The sequence below is a fragment of the Aquarana catesbeiana genome, linkage group LG04 (assembly GCF_042186555.1).
Source record: "Aquarana catesbeiana isolate 2022-GZ linkage group LG04, ASM4218655v1, whole genome shotgun sequence".
Lineage (NCBI taxonomy): Eukaryota > Metazoa > Chordata > Amphibia > Anura > Ranidae > Aquarana > Aquarana catesbeiana.
Window position 1 is genome coordinate 306,059,717 of NC_133327.1, and position 22,273 is coordinate 306,081,989.

Consider the following 22,273-nt stretch of genomic DNA (forward strand, 5'->3'; position numbering starts at 1 on the left):
ATGTCTTTTCTTCATTAAAGCCTTTTTTTTTTTTTTTTTTTTTTATAGGTGATGATCTAGCCTTTCCAGCTTCAGTGCAAGATACTGTAGTCTGCAGTAAAATCTTTCAAATATTATACAAAAATGAGGAGGTTGCAGTTAATGATGTAATGAATTTTAAAATCAAGATGCTTCTGGATGAAAGGAAGGTAATGGTATTACACATGAACAATACCATTAGTCATTTACTGTTACTACCAATATTTATCCAATCATTTTCTGTATTTACAGATTGAGGAAACCTTAAATGAGATGGTGTTTCAACTTTCCATTGACCTGTATTTCACAGACACTGATTATTCGTAAGTAAAAAAAAAACAAAAAACTTAGATTTGGATGCAATAGATTATTCACCAGACTTTACTATATGATCTACATGCCTGTACATGTAAGGCCCCTTTCACACAGGGCTGTCTGCTGATCAGAGCAGAGCAGGTGGATGACAGGCCCATGTCTACTCAGTTTATGCAGAGTGTAAACAGACTCCACTGTCTGTTTACACCCAACTGCCCTCTAATCCGCCTAGACGGAAGGGGACAGGTCCCCTTTTATTTGTTTTTTTATTGAACCAGATCGGTTTGGAGGTAGGCAGGTGTAAACAGACAGTCTGTTTACACCTGCTGGTGCATAGGGGTAAATGGAGGGTCCAATCAGGGCCGCCTGGAAAACTGACAAAAATTCTCATAACCACCCCAAAAGAGGGCTACAAGTTATTTACCTTTTAGTTCATTGCAGAGAACAAAGGAGCATTCTTTACATCTAGAGGAAAAACAGGCTTCTTTGCCGTAAGAGCTGTGAAACTGTAGAACAGACTGACTCTCACGTACTAGTTCTGGGCTGCTCAGTAGATTGTTTTACCAAAGACCTGAAATGCATTCCTGTCCTAAATGCACAAAATTTAAGTGATGATGACAGAGGGAAGGTGGTGGGGGATGGGATCAGGCAGAAGGATGGTGGTGGGGGGGATGGGATCAAGCAGAGGGAGGTATGGTGGGATGTATGGGATCAGTGGCAGAGGGATGGTGGGATGGGTGCGATCAGTGGCAGAGGGATGGGATCAGTGACACTGGCAGTCACCAGCTCTGTGTCAGTCGATTAAAAGAGAAAGAATTGTGCTAGGTGCGTGAAAAAGTTAAACAATAAAATTATAAATGAAAAATGTGAAGGGGGTCCTGCTGCTGTACACTGTAACCCCGATATGAGGGCACAAAGAACAGATGTAAAAATAAAAAGTGCATCGCTGGACTTGTGACAAAAATATACGTGAATAGTAATAAATCAGTTAATCAATTAATCAATCAAATAACAAACCACAGTGAATAATTTCCAATCATTGATAGCAGATCAACAACAATTGGGTGCTCATAAATGTTACTAAAAAGTTATGTGTTAAGAAAAACAATAAATTAAAATGAAAATAAATAAAGTCCAAAATTGTGATGTGCTGATATTCTATACAGGGTCCAGGGTCAGTTTTTCACCGTTTAGTGCTGCCCACCACCTAATGGTAAAGAAATGGAGGCTTACCAGAAAGCCTGTGACCGCCCTTACTCAGGGGGGTCAAAACAGGCTTAGTAGAAAGATGTAAACCACCAAGGGGATACTCCAGGACACACTGCTGGGAAGAGACACCAACCTCCTGTATGGATGACCAGCTAGCGACAGCTTGAAGTGCTTCACAAGGTACTGTCCCAGGATCATTTCTCATAGAGCAGTCAGTAATTGCTTCCACGGATCCAACAAAGGTGAATCATAAGTGCCAAAAGAAAAAAGGGGAGAGACTCCACTGGTGAAGAAAATCTTTGGCTGGTTTATTCAAAATTTCAAAAGTAAAGAACATAAAATCTTAGCAAAAATGGTAAAAAAACGACACCACCGCCATCTAAACTGAGAGCGCACATGCGCGATACGTATTGGGTCACAAAGCAATACGCATCGCACATGCGCGCTCTCAGTTTAGACGGCGGTGGTGTCGTTTTTTACCATTTTTGCTAAGATTTTATGTTCTTTACTTTTGAAATTTTGAATAAACCAGCCAAAGATTTTCTTCACCAGTGGAGTCTCTCCCCTTTTTTCTTTTGGCACTTATGATTCACCTTTGTTGGATCCGTGGAAGCAATTACTGACTGCTCTATGAGAAATGATCCTGGGACAGTACCTTGTGAAGCACTTCAAGCTGTCGCTAGCTGGTCATCCATGCAGGAGGTTAGTGTCTCTTCCCAGCAGTGTGTCCTGGAGTATCCCCTTGGTGGTTTACATCTTTCTACTAAGCCTGTTTTGACCCCCCTGAGTAAGGGCGGTCACAGGCTTTCTGGTAAGCCTCCATTTCTTTACCATTAGGTGGTGGGCAGCACTAAACGGTGAAAAACTGACCCTGGACCCTGTATAGAATATCAACACATCACAATTTTGGACTTTATTTATTTTCATTTTTATTTATTGTTTTTCTTAACACATAACTTTTTAGTAACATTTATGAGCACCCAATTGTTGTTGATCTGCTAGCAATGATTGGAAATTATTCACTGTGGTTTGTTATTTGATTGATTTATTACTATTCACGTATATTTTTGTCAAGTCCAGCGCTGCACTTTTTAGTTTATTTTTACATCTGTGTCAGTCGATTCCCCCTTCTCCATGCTGCTCAGTGTGTCTTCTCCCTTCCGGTGCCTCCAGTGAAGCCTCTCCTGATGTCGGGTCTCCTCAAGCTCCTCCCCCTGACTGTACTGGGTGTCAGCTCATAAAAAATAAAAAATTAAGCACGCCTGACCCCGCGTGTTAGTGCACCAAAGAAAAAGCATACGTAAGTTGCACCTGCAAATGTAAACTGTGTTCAAATCACACATGTGAGGTATCACCAGAGTGAGAGCAATAATTCTAGCAAAAGACCTCCTCTGTAACTCTAAACTGGTAACTCCATAGGCGACGCTTTCAAAAGTTTTAAGTACTTTAATTTGTCGCCATTCCACGAGTGTGCGCTATTTTAAACTGTAACCTGTTGGGTATCTATTTACTCGGCATAGCATCATCTTTCACAATATACAAACAAATTAGGCTAACTTTACCGTTTATTTTTTTTAAATTCAGTGAAGTGTATTTTTTCCAAGAAAATTGCGTTTGAAAGACCGCTGCGCAAATATCGTGTGACATAAAATATTCCAGCGACCGCTATTTTATTCTCTAAAGTCCTTGCAAAAATATATATAATGTTTGGGGATTCGAAGTAATTTTCTGGCAGAAAAATACCGATTTTAACTTGTAAACAACAAGTGTCAGAAATAGGCTTGGTCCTTAAGTGGTTAAAGCCCTATCCATCCTGAAAAAAAAGGAGAATACCTGAAACACCATGATATTTATTGAGCAAAAATGCTGGGGAATGAAGTAGTTGAGAGCATGCCTAGTGAGGCATAGATGCTCAAGTCTATTGACCTGTCTACAGTCTAGACTATTTTATTGTCCAAGGACATGTGGATTTAGCTTTGCAAGATATACGGGATCATTGGATATATGTAGATTAATATACGTTAGTATGTACTTGGCTGATCATGGACAGATCACAACAAGGACATGTTGAGTTCACAACTATTTACAAGCAATGCTTATATTGTTACTCATTGATGCATTGTGGTTTGCTTCACAGAGTGCTCTGATCTCATCATATGCTCAGCCATACATAAAACTTTGCCTATACATATTTTTGGTAGATCACCTTGCAGGGAAAGGGGAGGAGTGGCTGCTGCATTGGTGTCTGTTGGTGCTTTAAATCCTAACAGGCTTTGGACAGTTTGTGGACTATAAGTGATTATCCTCAGAGTTCCTCTACATCTAGTAGGTATGGATATCCTTCAGTGTTTATGTACTCTTGATGTGGAGTTTATACACATCAAGTTTTCTTCTTTTAAATCAGTGTTAAACCCAAAAGCAAACCTTTATCATAGCAGTTACCAATTCTTAGATTTGTTGGCTGCATTCATTTTCTTTCCTTTATTTTCACCTGGCGATCCAGCCAGTAAAGCTAGGTATACACCAATGTGGTTTAACCCCAGTGGGTTAAACCAAAAAAATAAAAAAAAAAACAATAAAGATTTCCTCTTTCACACAAGCAGTGTGAATGCAGGGATTTCCAGCAGGACAATCCAGCATGTTGAGTCGTTAAATGCTGACAGCAAGATCACATGTAAATCTTGCCTGCACACTGTACATAACATTTGTGCTAGCATTTACGTGTGTACAGCGCAAATGTACTCTACAGATTGTGGCCGCTGTTCAGGGCTGACCTGTTAAGATAAGCAATGTGTAGTCAGTGGTGATATTTACATGCCGGCCCATAGAGTACATTTGCACTCTATGCATGTAAATATTAGCACAAACTTTAACATGTTCTTAGCATAAAGTATTCTCCATGCGCAGATTTCCATTTTCGGTTTTCATAGCTTTATGCTGTGGACCAATATGGATTAGTGTACATAGGCCCAAAGAATCGAATACTCCAGAATTCAGAACTGTATAAATTATTGAACGTCGAGTACTGTACACCTGTGTGCATGAGCCATGAGTGTAAGTTAGACAGATTTGTGCAGTCTTCAAATGGTTAAGGCCTCATTCACACTGTCTGTGGCATAGATGCATTTATGTGCTGTTTATAGGACATATTTAAATGCATATTAATACATTTAATGATTTTATATGGTATAATTCACACTGTGCATTTACCTGTGTTTAGGTGCATTTGAGTTATTTATTTTTGTTGGCCATTTCACACCTGAATCGGACTGCGTTCCTGTGTGACTTCATTTGAATAGGCTGAAAACACATCAAAAACACTCTGTAGTACCATGCAATCTGATACAGCCAAGCACACTGCATTTGGGTTCTGTATTTGGGGTGTCATTAGGATTATATTGACACCAGCAGCAGATCACACACCCAGGGCTTTTCAACATGGTCCGGGAAACTTGCACAGAACACAGGTTTTCTGCACCTTGTTTCAGTGTGAATTAGCCTTTATTGCTGATTCACACTGGAATCGCACGGGAACATGCTCCATGTTCCTGTGCGATTCAGTGTGATGCAATTTTCAGTATACTCATTTGAATGGGCTGAAATCACACCAAAAGTAGTGCATGCATTCATTTTAAAAATGCAAATACCAGATTGCTTAGTACTGCAGTACCATGCTATCCAGTGCAGGTAAATGCAATTTGTTTGGGGTGTAATTAGGAGTTTTTTAACATCCGCAGCAGATCACACACCCAGTGTGTCCAGAAGCAGATTAGATACTCTGAATGTGTCTAAACTCGTGCAATGTAAATTCAGGTACATTTAGGGCTGGTGCACACTAGATGCAATCCAGTGCGTTTTTAATCTGTATCTACAGATATAGACATCTTGAACACAGAAATTGTGGTGTGAACCTGCCCTTAAACACAGGAGAAAGTGATCTGGGAAGCATAAAGTTTGTTTATGCAACGCAGATCGATTTCTCTGTGTTTACACAAAACAAAGCCAGGAAGCAAGTGTAAATGTTGTGTTACAGTGAACTCTATATTACCAGCAAGGGCCATTTTTACCTGCACAGGCATGCCGTGTATCACCGTGCAGGCAGTCCTGTTAATGTATGTTGGGACGAAGAGGCTGCATGGACACAGCCGCTGGTCCCAATTTGACATTGGTATGGGTGCAGAACTCTGACCGCAGACAGTTTGACCCACACTGATATCGGATTGGGAGCAGCCACTGCGTCCCAATAGACACCTGTATGTCCCTGTGCAGGCAAACAAAGCCCTCACATGGAGCACGCCTTAAGAGACCTTCCACTTCCACAGTCTACTACTTCCATGTTTTTCATTGTATTAAATGTAGAGAGTTTGTAGCCATTTAAATATGCAAAAATACGTCAAGCGATAAGATTTATGGCTTAGCAAGCCAGCATGATGGTTTATATGGTCATCTTGTTTTGAAGTTTGACTGTATTTTTGCTTTTCAGTCATGGAATTAAACTTTTTAAAGTATCTTTTACAATGTATTCATTTAATTGTGACTTTTTTTCTTTTTATCCCTTACTTTTTTTTTTCCAGACCAAATGACCTGAACGCCTTGCAACTAATTAGTAGTCGAAATTTAAAGTTGCACTTTAACCTACATAGAGGCCTTCATCACCACATCAATTTAATGTTTGATTACTTTCACCTCTCAGTCATATCTGTTGTAGTTCATGGATCTTTGGTTGCTTTGCATCAACCACTCATCAGGTAACTTTTTTTTTTTTTTTGTTTTAAACAAATTAGTTGGACTTGTTATGACAAATGGCCTTTTAAAGCATTTATTAAAAAAAACGAAAAAAACCCCCAAACAAATCTATAGATGTTATTGTGTACTATGGCAAAGGTTCATATGCTGCTGGCTTCGGAAGCTGGTAGCTTAGCAGATATTACTTCTTTTAGGGATTTTTCATAACTATCCACCAATCTCTGACATCGCCCCAGTCATATTTTATATCACTAAAGAAACTTTTTTTTTTTCTAAATCACCTTAATATTTTTTCTGAGATTCAAATCAGGGCTTTCTCTAGATCAATCCATAATAATCCATTTCTTCTATAACTAAGACAGGTTCTACCTGCATACTCCCTAAGGAGGTTCTAATCCTTGACACCTAGAATGTGGTACACCAGATTCTACTTTCATGGATTTGAGGAATTGGTAAATGTTGGAGTGTATTCAGCTTATTAAAATGAATATACCATGTCAATGTTACCGTGTCATTTCTTCAAGTATATCATGCTTATCTGTAGGCAACTTTAACCACTTCACACAAAACTACATACCCGTACATCGGTACTTTGACACTAAATAATGTTGTTATGGCAGCAGCTAGCTGCCATAACCCCGGTATTTTCGGGAAAGCTGTGCATTTCTCTTTAACCACTTCAATACTGGGCACTTATACACCCTTCCTGCTCAGACCAATTTTCAGCTTTCGGTGCTTTCGCACTTTGAGTGCCAATTACTCAGTCATGCAACACTACCCAAACAAAATTTTTATCATTTTTTTTCTCTCAAATAGAGCTTTCTTTTGGTGGTATTTAATCACCACTGGGTTCTTTATTTTTTGCGACATAAGTGGAAAAAAAAAAATGCGAAAATTTTGGGAAAAAAAAAACACTTTTTAGTTTCTATAAAAAAAATTTTGCAAATAAGTAATTTTTGTTCATAAATTTGGGCCAACATTTATACTGCTACATATCTTTGGAAAAAAATAACCCAAATATGTGTATATTTGGTCTGTGTGAAAGTTATAGAGTCTACAAGCTATAGTGCAAATTATTGAAAAATGATCAATGATCACACCTGATGCACTGACAGCCTATCTTATCTCTTGAGGTCCTAAAATGTCAGGAAAGTACAAATACCCCCCAAATGACCCCTTTTTGGAAAGTAGACAGTCAAAGGTATTTAGTAAGAGGCATAAGTTGTAATTTTTTTCCCACAATTCTTGGTAAAATTAAGAAATATTTTTTTTTTTTTTACACAAAATTTTCATAATAACAAGTTATTTCTCACATACACAGCATATGCATACTTTCAATTACACCCCAAAATACATTCACCCAAAATACAGCACCATCAGGCGTTCTAGGAGCATAAATTGCACATAAAATTTCCTAACGACCTATCACAATTTTGAAGGCCCTGGAGCACCAGGACAATGGAATTACCCACAAAATGACCCCATTTTGGAATGCAAACACCCCAACGTATATTCTATGAGGCATATTGAGTCTTTTGAACAGTTCATTTTTTTTCCAAAAGTCTTTGGAAAATGTGGAAAGAAAGTGAAAATGCTTTTTTTCTATTACAAGGGATGTTACGTTTCTTGTAATAGAAATAAAAGTGACCCAAAATTTTCTTTTTTAAAAAGACAGTGTCAATATAAAAAATAAAAAGTGAAAAAAAATTAATTTTTAAAGCTCCCCGTCCCGACGAGCTCAATGCATACATGAGTAGCGCCCGCACATAAAACCGGTGTTCAAACCACACTTGTGGGGTATCGCCGCGATCGTTAGAGCGAGAGCAATAATTCTAGCCCTAGACCTCCTCTGTAACTCAAAACTGGTAACCTGACGACATTTTTAAACATCGCCTATGGAGATTTTTTGAAGTTTGTCGCCATTCCACGAGTGGGCACATTTTTGAAGTGTGACATGTTAGGTATCAATTTACTCGGCATAACATCATCTTTCACAATATAAAAAAAAAATTGGGGTAACTTTACTGTTGACTTATTTTTTAATTAAAAAAGTGTATTTTTTTTCCAAAAAAGTGCGCTTGTAAGACCGCTGCGCAAAAACGGTGTGACAAAGTATTGCAATGACCGCCATTTTATTTTCTAGGGTGTTAGGAAAAAAAAAAAAATATATATAGATAGAGAGAGAGAGAGAGAGAGAGAGAGAGAGAGAGAATGTTTCGGGGTTTTAAGTAATTTTCTAGCAAAAAAAAAAATACTATGGGATATACAATTGCTACACAAGCCATGTTGTCATTTAAAGGGTAACTCCACTTTTGTGGGAAGAAAATATTGCAAACATAAAAAAAAAATTTGCATATATAATTGTGACACAAGGCATATTGTATTATAACATTTATTAAAAATGACCTTTCCTTTTCGGTCTGCAGCGTTGTAATTTTCTGTAAAGTGCACTATGGTAACCTGGAGGTGTTCTGCACACAGATGGTGTACTAAACATCCACCAGAAATATCATTTGCTGCTTGTGTGATTGGCTCACTGATTCTCCCAAAAGTCTGCACCAAGATGCAAGTCAGATTTTGGGCATCCTCTGCAACAAAAATGTCATTTTTGGTGAGATACTCCCAAAGGGTTAATCACATCTAAAGGTATGCAGTCCCTGCCCCTTTCCTCATTTGAACCTTGCAAGTGCAGCAGCTGATAAAAGGAAAAAGTCACTTCCATTTAAATTAATTTTGCATTTGAACACAGGCAAACAAATTGCTGTTTCCTCAAAATAAAAAAAAATTGGAATCTGCAACAAAGTTTGTTCAAATCTCTGCAATGTACATAGATCACCCAGATGGTAATGTTTTTGTTCTCAACCAAAATTGAGTTACTGTTTAGGCTCCATGCACACTGGCTTAAAAAAACTTTGCTTCTACAGGAGTTTTGTGTTCTGCCTGTAGAAGCTACTCAATGTTATCCTATGTGTCTAAGTCTGCACTCAGCTACAAGTCTGATTTTAGGACCCCCTACAATAGAAATGTAAGTTTTGGTGTAATATTCCCCAAGGGCTAATCACTTCTAAAGGGATGCAGACACTGCAACTTTCCTCATTGGAACACAGAAAGTGCATCTATTGATTAATACTGAACCAGTCACTCCTAAGTCACGCATGATATGCACAGTACATGAGCACCAGAAGGTATGGTGGGGGGGGAACGAAGAGTACGGACACACAGGATGTGTTAGACATGGGGGGTTAAAAGTGTAGAAGAACGGAAATGGGAGGTGAGGACGTGAGAACGTAGCGTCCGTCACGGAGGGAGGGATCCCAGTGTGCCAGCGAGACGCCGCCTCGAGGAATGCTCTGTGAAGCCGCCGGTGGTCACTGCACAACGAGAGGAGAGCCTCAACCTGCCAGCGGAGGAGATGACAGCCAGATGAAAAAACAAATCTTCAGAGAAACATCTCAGGACACCGATGAGCGGCAGGAACAGTAAGACAAGTGTGAACCTGGGAGTGATCTGTAAAGCAGCGCAATCCTCGGATATAAACACCGGAGGAGTTTAAGGAAAACTATCTGGGACACAGGAACTTCAAGCAGTGGAGAGGGTAAGATATGGATGGATGAGAGCGGTATGGAGTAGCAAATATATGAAGTGAAAACACTGAAGGGCAGAAGCCAAGTGTACTGTGGAAATGGTGATGTTTAATTCTGAGGGGAAATAATTTAGCTGGGTAACACTGAGAAAACTGGTAAAAAATAGACAGTGTGACTAAAGAACAAGGGATTGTGTTAAAACCTCAGGTAAACATAAAGGAACAAACGTGAGCGCCAATATCTTTAATGTTGCCAGCACAAAGTATTGATATGTGGATCCTGAAGGAATAAATATTTGTTTAAAGGACAAACGGTTAAAATTTGCTGCAAAATCGGTATTAGAATTGAGTTGGGGGAGGGGCGGAAGAAAGAGGAAGAACCTTGATCAGAAAGAGCCAACAACTATCAGAAGTACAACCAGCTTGTGAATATCTAAACACCGCAAAGCGCAATAGGACTGACGTGCGGGGAGTCCCTGGATAGGGGTAGACCCCGGTCACAGCTTCCGTGTCTATCATTCCCACTGCCCCCCCATAAGTTTTTGAACAATCCTTCCCTCCCATCTAGAGGCACTGCTCACCCCTAATTAAGGGAGAATAAAGATTCAAGGCTGGGTAAACGGATAAGAGGGATAAAAAAGGACAAGATGAGTAAAAACACAACTAAGACGACAAGAGGAGGCACCCCCAAATCCCCAAAAGATAAACCAGGGGTCAACACACTGAAGCAATTTATGACACAAGGAGCCAGTCCAAGAAATATGGAGGCGGAAAGTCTGGGGCAAGCTAAGGTGGAAAAAAAAAGGGACGGATAAGAAGACAGGTGAGACTCCAGAACATTCCAGGGAAGACTTCACAACAGAAGGGGACCTGGAGTACAGTAGGATAGAGGGGAGATCATCTGAGTCCCTACCCCCCACAAAAGGAGAGATGAGTGAGATGTTACAGAGGCTTGAAAATTCGATTAAAACAGATATCAGCACGTTGAGAGGGGATCTGGGAAGCCTCCTGGACAGGGTAGAAGAAACAGAAAAAACAGTAGAAGATCAAAAGAAAGAACTGGAAATCCTTAAACAGCAAATTAAAACAGCACAACAAACCCAGAAGGAAATCCTTTATAAACTGGAAGACCAGGAGAACAGAAGTAGAAGACAGAACATAAGGCTACGATCAGTCCCAGAAAGAGGGAGAAGATCTGAGGAAAATGTGTTCTATAGTGTTGGGCCCCCTTATAGATAAAAAGGAAGAGGAACCCCTAAGAATAGAAAGAATACACCGAGTTGGACACGGCGAAATCCAGAAGAGAGACCACGGGACATTATTATTAGGTTTAGACTCTACAAAGACAAACTGGAGATCTGGGAAAAATTAAGAGGAAAACCGCCCTTGAAATATGAAGGAGCTGAGCTCCAGGTGTATGCCGATCTGTCCCAAGATACCCTGACAAGAAGAAGACTCCTTAAACCCCTCCTAGAAAAAATGAGACAGCAAAACATTAGATATAGTTGGGGGTTCCCAGCTTGTCTGATAGGATACAAGGAGGGGAGATCAGTGAAATTGCGCTTCCCCGAAGACCTAGAAGGGTTCTGTAGAAAGCTAGATCTGCAGAAACCAGATATACCGGGCTGGACAGGGGAGGACTAAAAAGGAAGAAAAAGGGGGGGGGGGGGGGGGGAAATATATAAAGAAGCATTGCTGATAAATTCTTTGTGGGGAGTCACCTACTGTGAGCGTGTCACGGGGATAAGGTTTTTGGTTGGGGGGGGGGAGGGGGGGAGGAACATTAAAATATAGGTCACTCAGATTATGTGAATAGAGGTTGGCGGGCCCATTCCCCCTCAATTTTCATTCTTAGGAAGGGGTGAAGGGGCACACTGGGTACCATACCTTAGGACAAATAGGTTCATTGGAGGCTTTGATTTTCAGGGCACCGAACGAACTAGGGGCCCATATGGGGCCAAGTGGAGAGAGGAGGGGGAGGGGGAGGGTGGACGGGGAGGGGTGGGGAGGGGGAAAGGGAAAGGGGGGGTACATTGTGCAAATGCCAGGATAGAAATAGGAACAACTCGAGAGGCTAGAGGAACAAAAGCTGGCAAGAATAGAAAAATGACAACACTCAAATTTTTATCCTATAACGTAAAGGGCTTAAATTCAACTTCGAAAAGACATAAAATCTTAAAGGAACTACAGACTTATGGGGCAGAAGTGGTGTCCCTGCAGGAGACCCATTTAACATATGACTCAAATATTAGACTATGGTCGAGAGAATTCCCGAATTGGTATTACGGAGACGCAATATCAAAAAGAGCAAGGGGAGTGGCGATAGGACTAGCAAAAGGGGTGCATTTTAAATTAGGAGGCATGATGCAGAACCCAGAGGGGAGATTTCTATTTATCAAAGGAACACTCGGGGAAATAGGATGCACTCTAGCCAATATATATGCCCCAAATAAAAACCCAATAAAATTCCTGAAGGACACATTGGAGAAATTAATGGACTTCAGGAGTGGGGGATTAGTAGTAATGGGGGACCTTAATATGTGCCTAGACCCAGAGATCGACAGTACGTCCGGGGCACAGGGGACGAATAACGGTCAGCTGAGAAAGATAAAACAGGAAATGCATAATAATCAATTGGTAGACATATGGAGGATTTTGAATGGTAAAACACGAGATTACACGTTCTACTCCCCTGTGCACCGGACGTATTCTAGGATCGATTATATTCTAGTAGACCATAGACTTTTAGACAGGATAGTAGGCTCAAAAATAGGAATTATCACAATATCAGACCATGCCCCCATTGAGATGGAGATGCAGATTTCCAGGGCCCAAGGAAAACAGTCACTATGGAGAATAAATGAAGATCTATTACAAAATGAAGATACCTTTTAATAAGGTAGAGAGAGAGTTAAAACATTACTTCGCAACAAATGAAACAGGAGATATTTCGGGGTCGGTGATATGGGAAGCACATAAAGCCTACATAAGGGGAATAATAATACAAGAAGGAGCAAGGAGAAAGAAGGAAAGGAAAAATAAAATGGGAAACCTTACAACAGAAATTTTTAACTTAGAACAAGAACATAAAAAATACAGAGGACACCACCAAACAACATATTTAGCACTGGTAAATAAACAAGACGAACTAAAAAAGCTGATGGAACAAGAAACAAAGGAAAAATTCTATAAAATAGCTAAAGAAAGATACCAGTGGGGAAATAAAGGGGGAAAACATCTAGCTGGAATACTCAGTAAAAAAAAAAGCCCTAAACTTTATAGGAAAGATACAGGACAAACAAGGGAAGATGGTTTACGAAACGAAAGAGATTGGTGAGGTATTTAAAAATTATTACAGCGAATTGTATACAGGGGAGGTGAACGGAGGCCAGATAAGTGATGAAATTAAAAACAGGAAGACCAAGGAATTCTTAAAGCTAGCCAAATTAACTAAGATTACGGAAAATTCCAGAGAGGACCTAGAGAAACCAATTACAGAAGAGGAGATAGTTAGAGCAATAGCGGACAGTGCACAGGGGAAAAGCCCAGGTCCAGATGGGTTCACCATATATTACTACAAGAAATCTAAAGATATACTAGTACCGAAAAAAATGGGTTGGGAAGAGAGTTTGAATTAAGTAATGAGGCGCTCTTCGCTACAATTACCGTGATTCCAAAAGAGGCTAAAGATGGGACTTTATGCGCTAGCTATAGACCGATATCATTACTTAACGTAGACACAAAAATATATGCAAAGGTATTAGCTACGAGGATGAAAGAATTAATGAATGAGGTGATCCATCCGGACCAAGTGGGCTTTATAGCAGGAAGGGAAGGAAGAGACAATGGGGTGAGAACCCTACTGTTGCTCCAGAAGAGAAGGGAGGAGGGACCCCCAGGTTTGCTCCTGTCAAGTGATGCCGAAAAGGCATTTGACAGGGTAGACTGGGGGTTCCTGTTTCAGACTCTAGAAACAATAGGAGTAGGTCCAAAGATGATAGGACGGATTAAAACATTATATAGAAAACCTAAGGCAGCCATTAAGATCAACGGAACCCTGTCATCACCCTTCGAGATGAAGAGAGGGACAAGACAGGGATGCCCCCTGTCTCCCCTCCTTTTTATACTGGCCCTAGAACCTCTCCTTGCAACAATCAGACATAACCCCGATATCGAGGGATTTAAGGTGGGAGAAGAAGAGCACAAGTTGGCCGCATTTGCGGATGACGTGCTCTTTTATATAAGTAACCCTGGAAATACAATGCCAAGACTGATTAAAATATTAAAACAATATGGCGAAATAACAAATTTTAAGATTAATATGGGGAAATCGGAAATCTTGAATATAAATGTAAGTAAAGTAGAGGAGGAAAAACTGAAGAGAGGTTTCCAATTTCGCTGGAAAAAAGAGATTAAATACCTGGGAATAAGGCTTCCAAACTCCCCGGAGAAGATATACAGGAAAAACTATATCCCTCTCTTGGATGAGATAAAGAGGGAGGGAAAAAAGCTTCAGACAAAACCACTTTCATGGTTGGGGCGTATAAATGCCATAAAAATGATCCTCCTTCCAAAGATCGTGTATAAATTTCAGATGTTACCAATTAAACTACCACAGGAATACATTAGAAAGTTAAAATCAATAATATCTAACGTCATATGGAAAAATAAAAAATCAAGAATATCCTTAAAGATCTTAAAACAAGATAAAGATAAAGGGGGCCTTGCGGTCCCGGACATCCTAAAATATTACAAAGCTATAATCTTATCAAGAGCGGTAGAATGGGCTAGGGATAACCAAGAAAAAAGATGGGTAAACATAGAAAAATTTTATAGTAAAACACGTTTAGGGTCTATTATTTGGAACCCTCCGAATCACAGAATGGTAGACGAGAAAACGCACTGTTTGACAAAGGTAGTCTTAAAGATATGGGATACAGTTTATAAGCAATTGGACAAGGTTTATAATTCTCCCCTGATAGAATTAAAGGAGAATGAATATTTTGCACCAGGGAAAATAAATATAGGTGGGAATTGGATAAAAAAAGATAAAGTACAACTTAGAGAGATTCTAAAAAAAGGGAAAATAGGCACATTTGAAGAGTTGAAACAAAATACAGACACATGGGTGATAGATGAATGGAGGTACATGCAATTAGACCGCTTCGTGAAAAATTTACCCCAACCGATAAGATCGGGAGAAAATTTGACGGCTCTAGAAAAATTATGTACTTCGAAAAAAAAAAAAAAACACTATATCTAAGCTATATAAATTATTATTGAAAGAAGAAGCAGAGGTACCTGCATTCATCAAAAAATGGGAAAAGGAACTGGGAACACAAAAAAACAAAAGCACTATTAGAAAAATGTTAACCCTAGCCCACAGCTCAGCGGCAGATATAAAAATGGCCGAGATGAATTATAAATGTTTGGCGAGGTGGTACGCAACGCCAGATAAGATTAGTAAATTCCAACATGGGAAACTGGCAGACTGCTGGCGGGACTGTGGAGGGGTGGGTACTATGGCCCACTTATGGTGGAACTGCCCGACTATCAAAACATTTTGGAAAAAAATCTTGGTTCTGATCAAGGAGATTACTAAAACAGAGGTAAAAGAAGATCCGTGGGTGGTTCTCTTCCACGGCATAGAAGGGAATGTGAAACAATATAGAACTTCCCTAGTTCCGCATTTATTAAACGCAGCAAAAAGATTAATCCCTAAAAATTGGTGGGGAAAAGAAAGCCCGGAGATGTGGGACTGGATAAATGCCGTGGAAGAGACCTATACCATGGAGCATATTCATTATAACAAAGAGGAAAAGATAGAAGTAGATAAATGGAAATGTTGGAAGGAGTTCAAAAAAACATGGAGCTATGCAGAAAAAATTAGGATTTAAACTAGCCATCAATTAGATCATAGGTATTGCACAAGGGTTATATAAAATTTTAGAGAGTGAAAGGGGGAAGGGAACTAAGGGATGGGCCTTGTTAGGCTGTACGATTTTATCTTTTCACTATTCCCTTGTAAATCCCTGTTGCTTCTTTTTTTCTTTCTTTGAAAACGAAACATATGCCACAATGATGAAGAGATGAGAAGAGACATTTATGAGCGGAGAAGCTGAATTAGGTCTCTCTAGGAATTTTCTGTGGTGGCAAAAAAAAAAGAAAGGGGAAAAAAAAAAGTGTAGAAGAACATTTATAATCGGAAATAGAGGTCAGAGTACGTGACACAATAAAAAGAGATCCTAAACATGCTCATCGCTGAACACTTGTGGGTTCTCTTTGTGCAGAGGGGATTGGTGTAAATTCTACTTGGTATACTCATAGCAGTGGCTGAAGTGCCAGGTTCAACTTCCTCTCTTGGTAGCCTGGGACTTCCACTGCTGCAGTGAAGAGAGAGGCATTGCAGGGCAAACACATGCACTAAACAGGGCGTTACCTCCCGCACGCATTCATGGTACATGGGGTTGACACTGCATACACACATGCACACCAAACATCACAATGCAAGGGTGTCTTGCTTTCCTCGCAGCACGCAAGGTGTCACACAAATGCTGCACATGGAGTGGCACTAGGGGTGGCAGATGTTTTACCTTCACTCCCGCATTATGTTCTTGTCTCTGCAATCACAAGATACTCCTGGGCTTGTTTTAGAACTTGTTGAATTTGTGTTTGATATGTTCACTCTAGTTGAAGCACTCGGAACAAACGGACATGCAGGGTGGAGATACCACTTGTCCGCAACAGTTTGTTACAATCTGCCTGTTGACATTTCATACAAAGTTATATGAGAGTATCAAAAAGGGGGTTCAAATCTTTGTCTCCTCCCTTTTTTTTTTTTTTTTTTTTTTTTAATTTGCTGCACAGTTCAAACTGTTTTAAATTGGAGTTAGTTTAAAATAAATGTGCCCAAATATATCTTTTGAGTCAACATCTGGCCCTTTGTCTTTTTTTTTTTTTTTCCTCGAACAATGTGTTCTCTTCTGAAGACAGGCACAGTATGATTTATTATTATACAGGATTTATATAGCGCCAACAATTTGCGCAGTGCTTATAAATGGAGACAATACAGCAACAATACAATTCAATACCAGAGGGATATGGGGGGCCCTGCTCCTAGGAGCTTACAATCTAATAGGGAGGGGCTGGTGAAACAGAAGGTAATAACTGAGTAATGAACTGATGGGAGACATAGAAGATTCTGTTATTGGCTAAAGGCAGGGTAGGCTTCCTTGAACAGATGAGTTCTTAGTAGGAGATAGCAGGACAGATTGGGGTAAGGAGTTCCAGAGAATGGGAGAGGCTCTAGAGAAGTCCTGGGGACGAGCATGTTATACAGGTTGTGAGCTGGTCATTGGTTCTGGCCATCAAATTTATTCTCAAGCTAATAATCTTGTTGTTAGGATAGGCAGTTACATTAGTGATGTTCACAGAACATCTTGGCTTACTTTAGTAGGAAATTTGTTGTTTCATGTTGTGACCTTCCTGTTATGAACATAATATTAAATTCTAACTGTATTGTTTTTTTCAGCTTTCACCGTGCAATGAAAAATACCTGGTTGAACAGAAATGCCCCCACCCAGAATAAAGAGTCTTCAATCCCAACCCTGGAAAGTGTAGTGTTTGGCAGTAACTACACAAAGCAGCTGTCTGCAGATGTAAGAACCTACTAAAATGTAGTGCTTTGTTAAATCTTATAAGCTGTTAGCAGCACGGGTAGCTCTCAGCCCTGTGCAACTGCTCCACAGCATATGTGAAGTAGCTCATAGATGAGTAATGTTTTCTTTTTCTTTCAACCAGCGAGTTGACTCGATTTCCCCATCCACCTGCTCCATGTTAATGGTGGAATTCTTCATACTGAGAGCTGTATGTTGACAGCAGGAAGACTTCCCTGTTTTCAGAATACACTGATTAGTGCTGCCAGTTATAGCCAGCAGCGCTGAGTGATTTGGGGAAAATGCGACAAGGCGGTTGTATTGAAGTTAATTGGTAGATAGACTTCTATACAACCTCCCTGCCCATACACGGATCGAAAGAGACCAGTCCCTGCTGAATTGGACAAATTTCAGTCCATGTATGGCTGGCTTTAGATTCAGCTCTGACCAATTGATACCAGCATCTGAGTCTATTCCCTGACCAGCTACTCCTAGGACATCTTGGTCTCAGTACTTCACCCATTGATAAAAAAATAGATAACTTTTACTACTGGAGAATTCTAACGCCTGGAATAGATGTGGCAAGAAAGCATAGGCCACCTCTTACATGCAATGCACAATGTTATATTGCGGAGTCTGGGGATGAGTCTATCTGTGTGTTTTTTTTTTTTTTTTTTTTTTGCACCCACATCACTTTAAGACTTTTTCCAACTGCATTTTGGGACTTTCAGGCCCATATTTCATATACACAATTTTATAGTGCTGAGTCTTTGGGTGACTTTTAGAGTCAAAACTTTTTTACACACACGCAATGCTTTATGGAGTTATTTCCAGCACACACATTGTTCTTTCGGTATTGCCCATACCCCTATAGACCTTTTTTAACCTCATTGTCCATACCCTCACTACACATTGTTCCCTCAGTAATGTCCACAACACTAAACACACTTGTTTTTATTTATTTATCATAAGTTTTATAATATTTTCCCTAGCCTCTAACGCACTTCTCTTCATAGTATATTCAGTAACTTCTTTGCCAGTACACAAACAGAGGCAATGCCCCTTTGGGACTTTAAAGGTAACCACTAGAAGTAGTATATTAAAACACTTGATATTTTATTAATGACTATCATAAAACACAATCGCCCTTTCACACTGGGGCGTTAGGGACATCAGCAGTGAAGCACCGATATTTTTATCAGTGCTTTCTGTTGTTTTAGCGATGCTTTTCGTCCCATAGCGGGGCGCTTTTAACCCCCGCTAGCGGCCAAAAAAGGGTTAAAAAATGCCGGCAAAGCGCCACTGCAGCCATTGATTTCAACAGGCAGGGGCTTTTTAGGAGTTTTTATACACCGCTCCTAAAGCGCCTCAAAGATGCTGCTTGCAGGACTTTTTTTTTTATGTCCTGCCAACGCACCGCTCCAATGTGAAAGCCCTCGGGCTTTCACATTGGAGTGACAGGAGAGGCACTTTACAGGCGCTATTTTTAGCGATTATAGCGCCTGTAAAGCACCTCAGTGTGAAAGGGGTCTAAAAGAAGAGAGTTTGCAGCTAGCTGGTGTGACAACTAGGATACAGTATGGCATCTGTACATTATGAATACATGCCTTTCTGTTACCACATAGTATAGTATCTTCTAAATAGATGTACATAGAAACACCGCAAACGCGATTCAATTTTTCTTTTATTCAGGGTAGTATCCAGCAGTGATGTTATATTATGTCTATATTAAATTATAACGATCAATATACATATTTGGAGAACATGATAAATCACAGTGATATATCCATGATTTGACACTCAGAACAAAGCCTTTTATAAATCACCAAAGCCGCATAAATATTAACCATTTCAACTCCGGAAGGTTTTACCCACTTAATGACCAGGCCATTTTTTGCGATACAGCACTGTTACTTTAACTGACAATTGCGTGGTCATGCAGCGCTGTACCCAAACACAATTTGATGTCCTTTTTTCCCCACAAATAGAGCTTTTTTTTTTGGTGGTATTTGCGTGGTATCTGTGGTGTTAATTTTTTGCGCTGTAAACAAAAAAATCAACTATTTTGAAAAAAAAAATATATATTTTTACTTTTTGCTATAAAACATATCCAATAAAAATATGTGAAAAATCTAATTTATTCATCAATTTGGGCCAATATGTATTCTGCTACATATATTTTGTTAAAAAATCCCAATAAGTGTATATTGATTGGTTTGCGAAAAAGTTATTGCGTCTAAAAACTATGGGATATTTTTATGGCATTTTTATTTAACATTTTTTTTTTTACTAGCAATGACGGCGATCAGCGATTTTCACAGGATTGTGACATTGCGGCAGACAAATCGCACACGAAGTGACACTTTTTGGGGTCCAGTGACACGAATACAGTGATCAGTGCTAAAAAAAAATGCACTGTCACTGTATAAAAGACACTCGCAGGGAAGGGGTTAATATCAGGGGCGATCAAAGGGTTAAGTGTGCTCCCTAACACTGTAGGTGATGGACTCACTGGAGGAAGAGACACATCTGTGTTCCTGATTAGCAGGAACACAAGATCTCTCTCTTCCTCTGTGACACAACGGTCTGCCTTAGATAGGAAGACCGCCGTTCTGCCTCTCCAATGAATGATCATCGGTGGCGTGCATGTTGTTTTGTTGTTTCGCGCAGCAGGGCCGCCCTGCCGCATTAAATGTGTTTCCAACCAAAACCCAATAGAGAGCCCAATCCAATTGCAGAGGCACTGGCAGGGAAGGTGTTAACATCAGGGGCGATCAAAGGGTTAAGTGTGCTCCCTAACACTGTAGGGGATGGACTCACTGGAGGAAGAGACACATCTGTGTTCCTGATTAGCAGGAACACAAGATCTCTCTCTTCCTCTGTGACACGACAGTCTGCCTTACATAGGCAGACCGCCGTTCTGCCTCTCCAATGAATGATCATCGGTGGCTTGCGGGTCTCCGTGGGCGCGTGCGTTGTTTTGTTTCGTGCAGCAGGGCCGCCCTGCCGCATTAAATGCATTTCCCACCAAAACCCAATAGAGAGCCTGATCCAATTGCAGGGGCAATTCAGTCAGCTCGTTCACATCACTATTAATACCAAGCCTACCATTTTTTTAGATCCCATAATTATGGGTCAGCCCCGCGGCTGGGCATTTTTCTGGCCCTAGCAGCTGCTGGTTACTGGTGCCCCTGCAATTAGATCGTAGCTGACCGGTTTAGGTGGAAAACAGCGTCCAGAAATCTTTTTAATATTGGTGACTTATACAAGGCATTTTTTTTTAACTGTGAGTGTCAAATCATGGATATACATACTGTATCACTGATTTATCGTGTTCTCCAAATATGTATGTAGCGCCACTCCCAAAGGAGCCGCTTGGTAATTTTGGATTTTCTGTTCTACGCCTCAACTCCAAGAATGGCTCAACCCCTCTGGCATACCTGGTTAGTTATAGAATTATCGCAAACACTTTCAAGAATGCAAGTGAAGAAAGTACCAATATCCTGGCTGTTGATTGATATCAGAAACAGACAGACACAACTGGTTAGTGATAAATGAGCCGAATATAATATTGCGGTTTAAGGCATATGGAAACTTACAACTCATTTAAACCTTGGTGCAAAGAATTAATATATTAGAAAAGACAAACTTCAATGTTTAGCAACTGTAAGTATAGAAAGGTCAGTAGCCTATGTGCCCTTAACTTAGGCGCTGAGAGGTAGGAGAGAAGACTGGTCAACTCCTCAGCTTTTTCTGGGCTGCAAACACCCTTGAGAGGCAAACATACAAAGAAAAGAATAGGTTACACAAGTATAGTAAGCACAGTTCTGTAACGTTATAGGTCCTGAGGTGAAGGATAGTAGTGTCTTCTGCTAGCAAACGGTGGGGCCCTTGTTTTAACAGTAGTTTTAAACAAGCTCGCGTGGAGCAGTTATCATCTAGAATGTTCCGTTTGGTAGAGATTTAAAACGACAAACTACTAGAGATGGCAACTCCAAACAAGCATCCCGTGACACTAAAAAAGGAAATTGGTGTTCGCATGCAGTGTCAGTATTGTGTCAAGAGGGATGTTGGGTTTACACCCACTCACCAGTCTTCTGTGCGATGACACAACGATAGTCACAGGTGCTGGTTCAAGCTCCTGATGCTCCTAGCGATGTTGTAAGGCACTGGATCTCTTGCTGATGGCCGATCGAGATGACTGGTGTCAAAACTCACAAGGTGACCAGGCAGCGGCTGACCCGATACCCAGATGGGTATCGCGATCCCTGAAAGGCGTGGGTCGTCTCTGCTGAGCTGAGTGGTGCTGGGCTGCTGAGTAGGGTCCCTGGACTGAATAGTAGTGGACCACGTGGCTGTCTCTGCTCCTGGATCCCCTCAGGCGTCCTCACTCTCCAGTCTCCAGGCAACACTCTCCTGGCAGTCTCTGGAAAAGCTTGGCTTTCTCCCTCTCTGATGCTGCCAGAGTATGTGTCTCTCCCCCAACCCCCCCCCCGACAGCTCTCCTTAGTCCCCTCACAGTCTCTTTTTTCCCTGGGATTTCTCTAACCCTCCTCCTCTTTCAGGGCATGCTGGGAGCTGTAGTTTACCCCGTTCCCCCACTTCATGTCCCATCATGCTCCTCCCTAGCTGCTCATTGGTCCCCTCTTCAGGCCAATGGGGCTGTGACAAGACGAGGGCGGGGGGGGGGAATGTGCTGACAGCCCATACTCTCCCCTTGTCACAGCGCTGCTGCCAGTGTTCTGCC

General features: G+C 40.6%; 1 protein-coding gene across 6 annotated transcripts in view; it reads left to right on the forward strand.

Moving 5' to 3' along the window:
• FAM135A (family with sequence similarity 135 member A) overlaps positions 1-22,273 on the forward strand; it is a 194,581-nt gene that overhangs the window by 108,657 nt on the left and 63,651 nt on the right. For all 6 annotated transcript variants that reach the window (XM_073626746.1, XM_073626745.1, XM_073626750.1 and 3 more), the window contains 4 exons: positions 49-188; positions 271-341; positions 6,117-6,290; positions 17,403-17,529. In XM_073626746.1, the coding sequence (XP_073482847.1) occupies positions 49-188; positions 271-341; positions 6,117-6,290; positions 17,403-17,529 (512 nt within the window). The remainder of the gene's footprint in view (positions 1-48; positions 189-270; positions 342-6,116; positions 6,291-17,402; positions 17,530-22,273) is intronic.